Below are 13,223 nucleotides of genomic sequence, written 5' to 3' on the forward strand. Positions count from 1 at the left end.
TTCCAATCTCTCTTCATAGGACGAGTTTTTCCAGGCTCCAAATAATTCTTATCTAACGGTGCAATACTCTGTGTGAGATGGGGTGACCAGCACTGCACAGGGTATCCAGGTGAAGCTGCACCATTTTTTTAGATGATGTTGTGAAAACGAATGATGCAGTTACCATATGAACTTCATTTCTGATCAGTCATGTGACCTGGGCTTGACTCTCTGCATGACTTCCTTGCCCCCTAATTCCAAATCCTTGGCCCTGCCATTTCATTTCTCCCGTGAACACAAGTGGAGCTGGAAGGAAGGCGTGTAACACTGAAAGAAGAAGTTGATGGTGGGGCCTGCTTTAACAAAAGTGACAGGAAAGCAAGATTAGGCTTATTCAACCAGAGAAGAATGGCCTGTTGAATAAAGGGCCGCAGGCCCTGGAGTAAGGGAGACATCTAAATTAAGAATCAGGCCACAAACATCTGGGACTCCCTGCCACAATCACAATACACAGTTTGGCATCTGGCAAGGTCTACTGCTTTTAAAGGGCAGAGGGCTGTGTCCAGAGAAGCCACTTGAGGCCTGACAAGGTCTGCAGCCTTCAAATGACCCCCTCTGCAGTAAGCTTTCATTTCTGTGAAAATACATTGCATTTTACTTGGTTCCCTTGTAACCTGGCTATGGAGTGCTTTAGAGGTATGCCAAGGGTTCTTAAAGTCTTTTCACAGGGAGGAGGATCACATCTCACTCAACAGGCCTCATCTCATGGATTCCCTCCCCTCCCTCCCCAACTCAATCCCATTCATTATTGCACAATATTCTTGTGGCACTTACACACTACTGCAATAATATCTGTCTGAGTAGTGTATGAAAGCTAATATGTAATCACTTACATGGAAATATGATGACAGCAAATTATACAGGTCATTTTAACTGTGTTCCTTCTTTAAAAGAGTGACTCCTACTGTCTCCTCCTGCTCATCACTCCATCTCCCACTCCTGTGTGTCCTGCTCCTCTCTCTCCCCCTATTCCCTCACATGATTCTCTGCCACTTGGTCCCGTTCTCCCTTACACATGCTGTCTCGCTTCTCAGACCTCTCTACCTGAACCTATTTTCCTGCAAGGTCATGTTCTTTTCCACTGGACATGGTGCCAGGTTCCCCTCCCCTCCCACTCCCCATTCCAGTCATTCTGCTACAACTCATGGCTCAGTGCCATTGGCACCTCTAGTCTTGCTGGTGGAGCTGGAGCATGGGGGCAGCTCCCATTTCCATGCCCACACTCTCCTCCCTTTATGTAGCAGCAGCAGCCCCACATAATGGAAATGATTAGGCTAGCTCCTTCTTGTTCCCAGCTGCTTTTTTGGGCATCCAAGCTTTTTAGCCATGGATGCCTGGAGACCCACAGAAGCAGCTGGAAGCAGATACCCCATTGATGAGTGGGACATAAATGGATAGTCAGAAGGAAGAGCAAACAAGTGCCCTCCAGCAAGCGCTCCACCAATCACAGTTTGAGAAGGCTTTACACATTCAAAGATAAGAGATGCCTTAAAAGAAAATTAATAAAGCACAGAAGCATATAAATATAGGAGTGTTTCTGTGGTTGGGCCTGCAGAAAGAGACCAGTGTCCCCAGTGTATGTACATAGAAGAAAATTGGTGCTTACCTCACCATCGACTTTCATATAGACTGTAGGGACCACTTTGACAAAGTACTGAAACATCATGGAAGCTAGCAGCAGAAGACAAAGAGTCACAGTGAATAACCAAAAAAGACAGAGATGTGCCCATTCTGAACTTCACTGACTCTTATTAATAAATCTTTAAATGCTAATGCAGATATTTTCTACAGCCACTACAGACAGCAGAAGACAGCCACATCATTATGAACTACCTAGATGTGTTACAGGCTGGGAGAATGCTGACTAATCATAGTATACATAATGTGGAATAACCACAGCACACAAAATAGACACAAAAAAACACTGCCAAACCATGCTGTAGAGCAATGCTCCATGGCCATGCCACACAGAATAGCTACAGTCGAGGATGGTAGTAGAAACCTGCAGCTAAGTTAAAATATGCTGATCTTCTCTAAATAGTTAGGAACTTGTCTACCTGAGAGGAGACCTCTCTCCCCATGCCATCACTGCTTAATTTAGAGGCCCTTTAGTTTAGACAGATGGGCCTGCTGGGAGGGCATTTTCCACAGAGGATACTTACTGGCCATGGAACTTGGTTTGCAACAGCACAGATCTGCTACCCTCCTGGATACCCTGCTCACTCTTTTCCCCAAGCATTTAGGATGAAGGTTAGATGGAGGGAAGGGAATAGATCTCTCTGAGGCGATGGTGAGATAAGATGAATCTCTAAAGGGTGAATGGACTATTGCACATGTTTTTTTTAAAATGTGTACAGGGCATCTTTTAATTTTGGTCAAAGGCACCTAGAGCAAAGGATTGGTGCTTGAAATACAATATAAATAAATCCCTACCACCAGGCCATAGATTGTGGTCTTTTGCCACAGACGGATTCTCAAGGGACCTTCCCCTTTGAGGGAGGCCAGAGATAGTTTAGAAAATTCACCTTTGGAGCCAAAACTTTCCACGCTTCGTCTCAGAGAGTGAATGGCAAAGTTCTCAGGCATCAGGAGGACAGAAGGCAGCTATTCTGCAAGGAAGATGGAAAGAGGAGGGGGCTCTTCTGGTCCTCCCCACAGCTTTTAGTCACATGCCCCATCAAGCTACCTGTGGCTCATGGTGGATTGTAACTGAGAATTTCTCCTTCAGCAGGGGCTGACTAATAATGGTCTATTGGAGAGAATTCCACGACGAACTACCCTCTTTCAAAATGGCTGCCATTTCCCATTGTTCTCAATAAGACTGAAGCTACACACGGCCCTCAGGTAGCCATTTTAAGAAAGGAATTTATCTGCCTCCAGCTCAATGGGGCTGAGTGTTCCGTTTCACATTTTGACACACAGGCAGCCATCTGAGGCCTTGTTTATACCAGAAATATATTTTGAATAATTCAAGATGAGAATTTAAACTGATACTCTTTACAGGTATAACTGCTGTGTGCACTCTCTGATTCCGGTATACAAGTGTCTTTTTTCAGGTTAGTTTATGTTGCACAGGAAGGGGTTTATGCTAAATCAAAAAGGTATCCTTTATGGCGGAATACAAGTGTCCAACTGAGGAGTTATACTAGTAGAACTATAATGGTGTAACTTGGATAACTCTCTTGTGCAGACAAGGCCTAAGAGCTGTTTACTTTCGTTGTTAGTTTCACTTTGGGAGCAATGAAAGGTGCTGGCCAGTTTGAAAGAAGGCATCTTAAATGAAGTCAGTCTACAACCTCAGGCCCATTGAGAACAATGGGAGATGGCAGTCATTTTGAAAGAAGACAATTGTTCGGGTGTTTCTCTGAAGGAGAAGAACTTTCATTTATCAAAAATAATAGCAATAATTACTAAAGCTACTCACTGCACCAGATCTACTCACTAGAGAGGGCAAGAGGGAGGGGGAACTGTGTGTCCGCGTGCATGTGTGTGCATTCATGTGCACATGTGTAGGCAGGGGAGTTTGTACGGGCTGTTGGAGGGAAGAGGAAATTGGTGTGTGTGTCTGAGAGCATAGAAGACTGTAAGGAGGTTCAAACGGCAGGAGAAATTTGGAGGATAGGAGCAAGAGGAAATCTGGCGTGCTTTAAAGTGGCCTATGCTATACCAGAAAAGACACTCATTTATGTAGGCCGATTTGCTCCACCCCCAAGTGGCAGAGGAGCAATGAGTGAGCAAATGTCGGGGAGAGCACAAGTGTCATTTTTGCTAGGATATGAAGGCTTGCCCATTAGGCAGCACCACCAGGGTTCTCCCTGCAGCCTGTCCCAGTTGCTCTGGCTGCGCTGTTGCTCTTTAGGCTGTTCTGAAACACTTATTTGATACAAAAGTTTAGAAAGAGATTCTCCTGCTCAAGGCTGTACCTTGCTGTGCAGTGATGTCTGTCCCATCCAGAGGGTTGACGAGGCCTGGATAATCCCTCCCAAATGAGAGACGTTTGATATAGTGCGTCATATTGATCTGAAACAGAAACACTGACACACTCAAACAGCTGGCACAGCATCTAACCAGAGGCAGGACGAGGCCCTTGGGGTTTGCAGAGCATGGACAACTTCCATTGGTGAGAGACTCTAAGGGGCAGGCATCTCCTCTCTCCCTCCCATTGGAAATTTCAATATTCCTGCCCACTGAGATTCCAAGGTGCAGGCAACTCCCCTGCACCCTTCCCACCATGGAAGCCTCCCTCTGGGGAGAGGCTCTGAGGCACAGGTGTCTCTTCCATCCTGATGCAGGGCAAAGAAAAGCCAACTCAGATGCAACTGGGGGCACAGTGGGATTCTGTGCCCCCTCTCAAACAGCGCTTATATGGCTGTTAGACACGTGGCAAGGGGAAAAAGAATGCCAGAGAAGAGCTAGAAGTTAAGAAGAAAGGAGAAATCCAGTCTTTTTAAAGAACGTTTTCCAGCATGTCTACACGCATGCTCTTGCAACACTTACGTTATCAAGTCCAAAGCTCTGTAAATCATGAACTGCAACAGAGAAACAGCATGTTAAAATAATCCAGACCATGGAACCAAGGACATTTATTTGTGTCAGAAGGGAGATCCCATCACATCTATTGCCATCTAAAGCATTAAGAAAACACACTGGATTTCTCCCCTGCTGCAGTAGGGCATCGGACAGATAAAACAACATTGAAATTCCCCCTCCCAACATTAACTAATTATCTCCAGAAGAAGGGATGGAAAGTTAGTTGAACTAGGGGGGTTATAAATGACACGTCAGTCATCATCAGACTATTTGCCCATGGCCTTTAGGAAGCAAACATTCAGGGTGTGTAGGTTGGCTAGGAGAGCTCCACTTGTGTTCATGCTCACTTGCTGAGCTCCAGCTCTGGTTCTTGCTTAGCTCCTCAGACTGTTGTAGAATGTGAAGGCAGAATAACATTCATATGCATTCTACATGAGTGACTGAACAGAGCATTTGCCTACAGAACTGTAAAAACCACCAGATGAAGCATCCAAACAGATCGTCTACCTCCCAAGTAGCAGGGAGCCCTCATCTGTCCTTCCCCGCTGCAACGCTGAGCCCACAAAGGGAAAAAAACGCAGGTTATTTACTGGTTTCAGAGTAGCAGCTGTGTTAGTCTGTATCCGCAAAAAGAACAGCAGTACTTGTGGCACCTTAGAGACTAACAAATTTATTACAGCATAAGCTTTCGTGGGCTACAGCCCCCTTCATCGGATGCATAGAATGGAACATATAGTAAGAAGATGTATATATACATACAGATAAGTTGGAAGTTACCATACGAACTGTGAGAGACTAATTAGTTAAGATGAGCTATTATCAGCAGGAGAAAAAAACTTCTGTAGTGATAATCAAGATGGTCCATTTAGATGGTTATTTACTGTAACTGGAAGCTCTTTGAGATGTGTGGTCCCTATCTGTATTCTGCATTTGGATGTGCATGCACACCATGAACCCGAGTCTGGAAAATCTTACAAGCAGTGTCCATTGGCCTGCACATGCCCAGTGGGTCTCATCATTCTCCTGATTGAGGGTATAAGCACCAGTGTGGGCCGATGCCTATCCAGTTCCTCTTCTTACCACAAATCCAACAGGATCCGAAGCAGAAAGGATAAAGGGTGGGTAGTAAAATACATATAGGGACCACGCATCGCAAAGAGCCTCCAGTACAGTAAGTAACCTCCACTACTTCTTCAAGTGCTGGTCCCTATGTATATTCCACACATGGGTGACTCACAAGCAACACTCACACTGGAGTTGGGTGTGAGGAACCCGGCAGCAAAGATACCAATCCCACTGCTGCATGCGCAGCGAACAAACGTGTAGTGTATAGCGAATGGATGGTGCTCCAGGTGGCCACCTGCAAATGCATTGTATCAGGACCTCCTGCAGGGATGCTGTGGAGGCAGCTTCCGCTCTTGTGGAGTGAACCATGACACCTCCAAGGGGAGGGATGTGTGATAACCTGTAGCACTCTAGGAGGCATCCTACAACCCACTTAGAAATCCTTTGAGAGGATATAGCTTGCTTGTGTGATCTTTCTGCTGTGGTGATAAAAAGTCTTGGTGACTTTTTGACTGGTTTGATTCTCTCCACACAGAACACCAGGGCAAGCCAGACATTAAGGGAGTGAAATCTCTTCAGGAGAAGCACGGGACTTCAGAAAAAAGGCAATTAAGGGGATACTTTGGTTGATGTGGAATTCAGAAACAACTTTGGGAAGAAATTTAGGATGTAAGTGAAGAGAAACCTTCTCCTTGTGAAAAAACGTACAAGGAAGGTCTGCCATGATGGCTCCTAGCTCACTGACCCTTCTGGCCAAAATGACAGCCACCAGAAATGCAACCTTCATGGACAGGTGGACATGCAGTATGTCACTAAGGGTTCAAATGGTGGTCTGGTGAGTGTCAATAGAATGAAATTAAGGTCCCATATAGATGTAGGTTTGATCAGTAGTGGGAAGGTTCTGATTAGGCCCTTCCTAAACCATACTGTAGTTGGGTGTCTGAAAACAGAACATCTGTCTACCGGAGAGAGGCAGGCACTAATTGCTGCAGGGTGGACCCACAACCAACTAATGGAGAGACCCAAGGCTTTTAAAGACAAGAGATCATCTAAGACGACTGGAATACTTGCAGTAATTGGAGAACGTTGATTGCACTGTGCCCAGGCAGAGAAAAGCCTGTTTGGCCAGGCAGCAGGTTCCAGTTGAATCACTCCTACTTTGGGTAAGAACAGCCTGAACAGGAGCTGAGCGTAAATGTTCTATTTCTGATGCTCATCCAAACACCAGGCTGAGAGGTGGAGTGAGCCCAGACTGGGGTGTTTGATTCTGCCCTCTCCTGAGTTAGCAGGTCTGGGTTTGGGCAAATCTTGATTGGGGGGAGTGGGAGGGGGGGAAGGGCAGGAGGGAGAGGCAGACACGGTCAGGAGAGCTGTTAACCAAAACTGTCTGGGCAGTTGGGTGCTAGAAAAATGACAATGGCACTGTTGTGATGTACCTTTCTTATGACCTGTGGAAGCAGGGGAATGGGAGGAAAGGCATATCTGAGGTTGTTTGTCCAGGCTAACAAGAGCATTGCCTTGGGAGCAGCAGCCCATGGAACCTCTGGAGCAATACAGGGGAAGTTTTCTGTTCGTTTGGGACACAAAGAGGTCCTACTGAGGTGTAGCCCACTGTGTGAATATTTCAGTCAGGATGGACTCATGGATCTCCCCCTTGTGGTCTGCTGAGAAGGGCCTGCTTAGCTTGTCTGCTAAGGAGTTCTCAATATCTAGGAGGTAAGCAGCCTGGATTGTGATGCGGTTTCTGATGCACCAGTTCCAGAGCCTGACAGCTTCCACGCAGAGTGGAGGAGTTGTCGCTCTACCCTGTTTGTTTATGTAAGCCATGGTGGTGATATTGTCCAACATCACTTGGATGTGGAGTGAGCAGTTAAGTTGGAGGAAGGCTTTCCACAAAAGGCAGACTGCTTTCAGTTCTAGTATGTTGATTGTGTAGTCTGGCCTTCCGTGGAGTCCAGGTACCCCGAGCAGTGTGATTGTTCAGGTGGGCACCCTACCCCAGGAGGGAGCCATCTGTCACAGTGGTGGCACTGGGGGGTTGAAGTACTGAAGGGATGCCCATTCTCACCTTTTTTGGGATCAACCACTGGGAGAAGGAGGCGATAACACTGGTGGAATGGCCACCTTGGAGTTGATGTGATCCTTGTCTGGTGAGGAGACTGAGTGGAGCCAGGGTGCACATGTGTACCCATGCGTGGAAGACACATAGGGAACAGCCCTCAAAGAAGAAATATCTGTGTAGACTGTCTGTGTTCTGACTTTGGGTGGTCACCAGCATCTGACTTGATCTGAAATAATTTTATCATTGCCAGACCTTGAGTACAAGTCTGCTCTCGCTCTCTCTCTCTCCTGGGTTCCAGCATGCTTTGACACCACATTACTGGGAGCACTGCTCAACCAGAAACAGCATGATGCACTTCGTTTATGCCTTTGCCCACATGAAAGTGAATCAAAGTTGCCCACTTCAGCTTTCTCCTCTTAGGCTAACAAGCTGCAGTTGCAGAGTGAGGGTACAGCTTATGTCTAAATTCGTGCATCCCTCTCATGAAATGTGTCCATCCGGGCTTACAAAGGCAGCTATAAAAATTAAAAAATAATATATAACAAATGGAAGAAAGGAGAAATTGATAGCAATGAATATAATTCAGAAGTTAGGAATTGCAGAAAACTGATGAGGGAAGCAAAGGCACTCAAGGAGAAATCTATGGACAGCAGAGTTAAGGACAACAACAAGGAGATTTTTAAATATATTAAAAACAAAAAGAATCCTGGCAATGGTATTGGTCCATTACTAGATGGAAATGGTAAAATTATTAGTAATAATGCGGAAAAGACAAAAGGGTTCAATAAATACTTCTATTCTGTACGATCAGTTGTTGGCCCTATGCTATTTAACACTTTTATTAGCCACCTGTAGGAAAACAAAATCATCACTGACAAAGTTTGAAGATGACACAAAAATTGGGGGAGTGGTAAATAATGAAGAGGACAGGTCACTGATTTAGAGTGATCAGGATCACTTGGTAAACTAGGAGCAAGCAAACATTCTGCATTTTAATATGGCTAAATGTAAACGTATACATCTAGGAACAAAGAACGTAGGTCATACTTGCAGGATCGGGGTGTCTCTCCTGGGAAGCAGTGACTCTGAAAAAAAATTGGGAATCATGGTGGATAATCAGCTGAACATGAACTACCAGTGTGATGTTCTGGTCAAAAGAGTTAATGTGATCCTGTGATGTATAAACAGGGGAACCTCCAGAAGGAGTATAGAGATTATTTTATCTTTATATTTGGCACTGGTGCTACTGGAATATTGTGTCCAATTCTGGTGCCCACAATTCAGAAAATATATTGATAAATTGGAGCATGTTCAAAGAGAATGAGACACAAGAATGATGAAAGGATTAGAAAACCTGCCTTATACTGATAGACTCAAGGAGCTCCAACTATTCAGCTTAACAAAGAGAAGGTTACGGGGGGGATTTGATTAGAGTCTATAAGTACCTACATGGGGAACAATTATTTGCTAATGTGTTCTTCAATCGATCAGAGAAGGGTATAAGACGATGTAATGGCTGGAAGATGAAGCTAGACCAATACAGGTCCAGATAGGGACCATCAAATTGTGGAAATAAATGCGTGGTTGAGCAGGTGGTGTCAAAGAGAGGGCTTTGATTCTTTGACCATGTGATATTGTTCCAGGAAGAAGGATTGCTAGGAAGAGATGGGATCCACCTAACGAAGAGAGGGAAGAGCATCTTTGCAGGCAGACTTGCTAACCTAGTGAGGAGGACTTTAAACTAGGCTCGCCGGGGGATGGAGACCTAAGCCCTGAGTTAAGTGGGGAAATGGCATACCAGGAGGAAACATAAGGAGGAGGGTGCAACAGGGAAGGCCTCCTGATTCATACTAAGAAAGTAGAGCAATTGGCTAGTTATCTTAGGTGCTTGTACACGAACGCAAGAAGCCTGGGAAACAAGCAGGAAGAATTGGAAGTCCTGGCACAGTCAAGGAACTATGATGTGATTGGAATAACAGAGACTTGGTGGGGTAACTCACATGACTGGAGCACTGCCATGGATGGGAATAAACTGTTCAGGAAGGACAGGCAGGGGAGAAAAGGTGGAGGAGTTGCACTGTATGTAAGAGAGCCGTATGATTGCTCAGAGCTCCAGTATGAAACTGGAGAAAAGCCTGTTTAGAGGTGAGAGCAACAAAGATGGTGTCGTGGTGAGCATCTGCTACAGATCACCAGACCAGGAGAATGAGGTAGACGAGGCTTTCTTCAGACAACTAACAGAAGTTTCCAGATCACAGCCCCTGGTTCTTCTGGGGGACTTTAATCACGAGAGCAATACAACAGTGCACAGAAAATCCAGGAAGTTTTTGGAGAGTGTTGGGAACAACTTCCTGGTACAAGTGCTGGAGGAACCAACGTGCTCCTCTTGACCTGCTGCTCACAAACAGGGAACAATTGGTAAGGGAAGTAGAAGTGGGTGGCAACCCGAGCAGCAGTGACCATGAGATTGTCGAGTTCAGGATCCTGACAAAAGGAAGAAAGGAGAGCAGCAGAATACAGACCCTGGATTTCAGAAAAGCATACTTTGATTCCCTCAGGGATCCCCTGGATGGCTAATATGAGGGGGAAAGGAGTCCAGGAGAGCTGGCTGTATTTTAAAGAAGCCTTATTTAGGGCACAGGAACAAACCATCCCTATGTGCAGAAAGAATAGCAAATATGGCAGGCAACCAGCTTGGTTTAACAGAGAAATCTTCGGTGAGCTTAAACTCAGAAAGGAAGCTGACAAGAAGTAGAAACTTGGACTGATGACTAGGGAAGAGTATAAAGATATTGCTTGAGCATGCAGGGGTGTAATCAGGAAGGCCAAAGCACAGCTGGAGTTGCAACTAGCAAGGGATGTGAAGGGTAACAAGAAGGGTTTCTTCAGGTATGTTAGCAACAAGAAGGTGGTAAGGGAAAGTTTGGGACCCTTACTGAATGGGGGAGGCAACAGATGATGTGGAAAAAGCTGAAGTACTCAATGCTTTTTTTGCCTTGGTCTTCACAGACAAAGTCAGCTCCCAGACTGCTGCACTGGGCAGTATGGGGAGGAGGTGAGTAGCCCTCCGTGGTGAAAGAACAGGTTAAGGACTATTTAGAAAAGCTGGACCTGCACAAGTCCATGGGGCCGGACGCAATGCATCCAAGGGTGCTGAGGGAGTTGGCTGATGTGATTACAGAGCCATTGGCCATTATCTCTGAAAACTCGTGGCAATCGGTGGAGGTCCCAGATGATTGGAAACAGGCAAATATAGTGCCACCTTTAAAAAAAGAAGAAGGAGAACCCGAGGAGCTATAGACCTCAGTCCCTGGAAAAATCACCTCACCTCAGTCCCCGGAAAAATCATGGAGCAGGTCCTCAAGGAATCCATTTTGAAGCACTTGGAGGAGAGCGAGGTGATCAGGAACAGTCAACATGGATTCACCATGGGCAAGTCATGCCTGACCAACCTGATTGCCTTCCATAATGAGATAACTGGCTCTGTGGATATGGGGAAAGTGGTGAATGTGATATATCTTGACTTTAGCAAAGCTTTTGCTACGGTCTCCCACAATATACCTGCCAGCAAGTTATAAAAGTATGGATTGGACGAATGGACTATAAGGTGGATAGAAAGCTGGCTAGATTGTTGGGCTCAATGGACAGTGATCAATGGCTCAACATCTAATTGGCAACCGGTATCAAGCAGAGTGCCCCAGAGGTCAGTCTTGGGGCCGGTTTTGTTCCACATCTTCATTAATGATCAGGACTATGGAATGGAATGCACTCTCAGTAAGTTCACGGATGACACTAAGCTGGGGGCAGAGGTAGATATGCGGTCCAGAATGACCTAGACAAATTGGAGGATTAGGCCAAAAGAAATCTGATGAGGTTCAACAAGGACAGGTGAAGAGTCCTGCGCTTAGGACGGAAGAATCCCATGTATTCTACAGGCTGGGGACTGACTGGCTAAGCGGCAGTTCTGCAGAAAAGGACCTGGGGATTACAGTGGACAAGAAGTTGGAAATGAGTCAAGAGTATGCCCTTGTTGCCAAGAAGGCTAACAGCACATTGGGCTGCATTAGTAGGAGCACTGCTAATAGATTGAGGGAAGTGATTATTCCCCTCTATTCGGTACTGGTGAGGCCACATCTGGAGCACTGCATCCAGTTTTGGGCCCCCCACTACAGAAAGGATGTGGACAAATTGGAGAGAATCCAGTGGAGGGGAACAAAAATGATTAGGGGGCTGGGGCACATGACTTATGAGGAGAGACTGAGGGAACTGGGCTTATTTAGTTTGCAGAAAAGAAGAGTGAGGGAAGATTCGATAGCAGCTTTCAACTACCTGAAGGGGGTTCCAAAGAGGATGGAGCTAGGCTGTTCTCAGTTGTGGCAGATGACAGAACAAGGAGCAATGGTCTCAAGTTGCAGTGGGGGAGATCTAGGTTGGATATTAGGAAAAACTATTTCACTAGGAGGGTGATGAAGCACTGGAATGGGTTACCTAGAGAGGTGGTGGAATCTCCATCCTTAGAGGTTTTTAAGGCCTGACTTGACAAAGCCCTGGCTGGGATGATTTAGTTGGGGTTGGTCCTGCTTTGAGGAGGGTGTTGGACTAGATGACCTCCTGAGGTCTCTTCCAAATCTAACCGCCCATGATTCTATGATGCAGGATGCGATACATTTGGACATGGTCTGTGAAGAGACTGCTTGACCCTTCATGTGATCTGCATATGACACAAACGAGGTGAAGCACGAGACAGTTTAGTCCTGTCCACACAGAAGGCTAGACGTTGCCGGATATCTAAGGGATGTAGACGTTGCTCCTTTGGAAATGAATGTGGTTTTGGAAAGAACACAGGTAAATATACCACCTGGTTCAAATGAAACTGAGAAACCAGTTTACACAACAATTTTGGATGCGGTCATAAAGTCACTGTCTTTGGAGAATTGTGTATAAGGAGGCTCTGCCATCACAGCCTGCAACTTGTAGACTCTCCTTGCAGATGTTATCACTACTAGGAATGCAGTTTTCTAAAACACTAAGTGTACTACTAACTATATACAACAAGGGAAAAAACTAAACTAGTTGAGAGGTTGTGAGGTTAAAACCACGCAGAGCTTTGACTCCAGCCACGGGTGGTAAGAAGAAACGGAGGGAGGATGAGAACAGCGCTGCCTCATGTAGCCAGCGGAGGGGCTATGACCACGAAGTGTGAGAACCATCTCTCCATGGGTACTGCTAGGCAAATTTCTCCAGCTCTGGTGCGCTGGGCATGCATACACTTAAGTGGAATACATAGCTTCATCTACTCGGAGAAGAATCATTTTACAGATGGAATAACTGAGGTACAAAGAGGTTCTGTGACCCATCCACTGTCACAGTAAATAGATGTCAACATGAGGATGAGAATCCATTTCTCATTGATGAGGTTTGTGCCCAGTATCCTTGGCCCTCTCCTTTTGTTCCTCCATATCATTAGAACCCATGGGTTCCACTATCATTCCTCTGATCAGCACTTAAAAATTCACATACCCTCCCC

At 45.8% G+C, this 13,223-nt stretch overlaps 1 protein-coding gene across 2 annotated transcripts in view; it reads right to left on the bottom strand.

Annotated features, from left to right (window-relative positions):
• The window catches only part of ERGIC3 (ERGIC and golgi 3), a 56,190-nt gene that overhangs the window by 10,280 nt on the left and 32,687 nt on the right, over positions 1–13,223 (bottom strand). For both annotated transcript variants that reach the window (XM_037915226.2, XM_037915225.2), the window contains 3 exons: positions 4,537–4,568; positions 3,963–4,059; positions 1,646–1,710 (listed from right to left, as the gene is read on the bottom strand). In XM_037915226.2, the coding sequence (XP_037771154.1) occupies positions 1,646–1,710; positions 3,963–4,059; positions 4,537–4,568 (194 nt within the window). The remainder of the gene's footprint in view (positions 1–1,645; positions 1,711–3,962; positions 4,060–4,536; positions 4,569–13,223) is intronic.

Source organism: Chelonia mydas, chromosome 13 (genome assembly GCF_015237465.2).
Source record: "Chelonia mydas isolate rCheMyd1 chromosome 13, rCheMyd1.pri.v2, whole genome shotgun sequence".
Taxonomy (NCBI): domain Eukaryota; kingdom Metazoa; phylum Chordata; order Testudines; family Cheloniidae; genus Chelonia; species Chelonia mydas.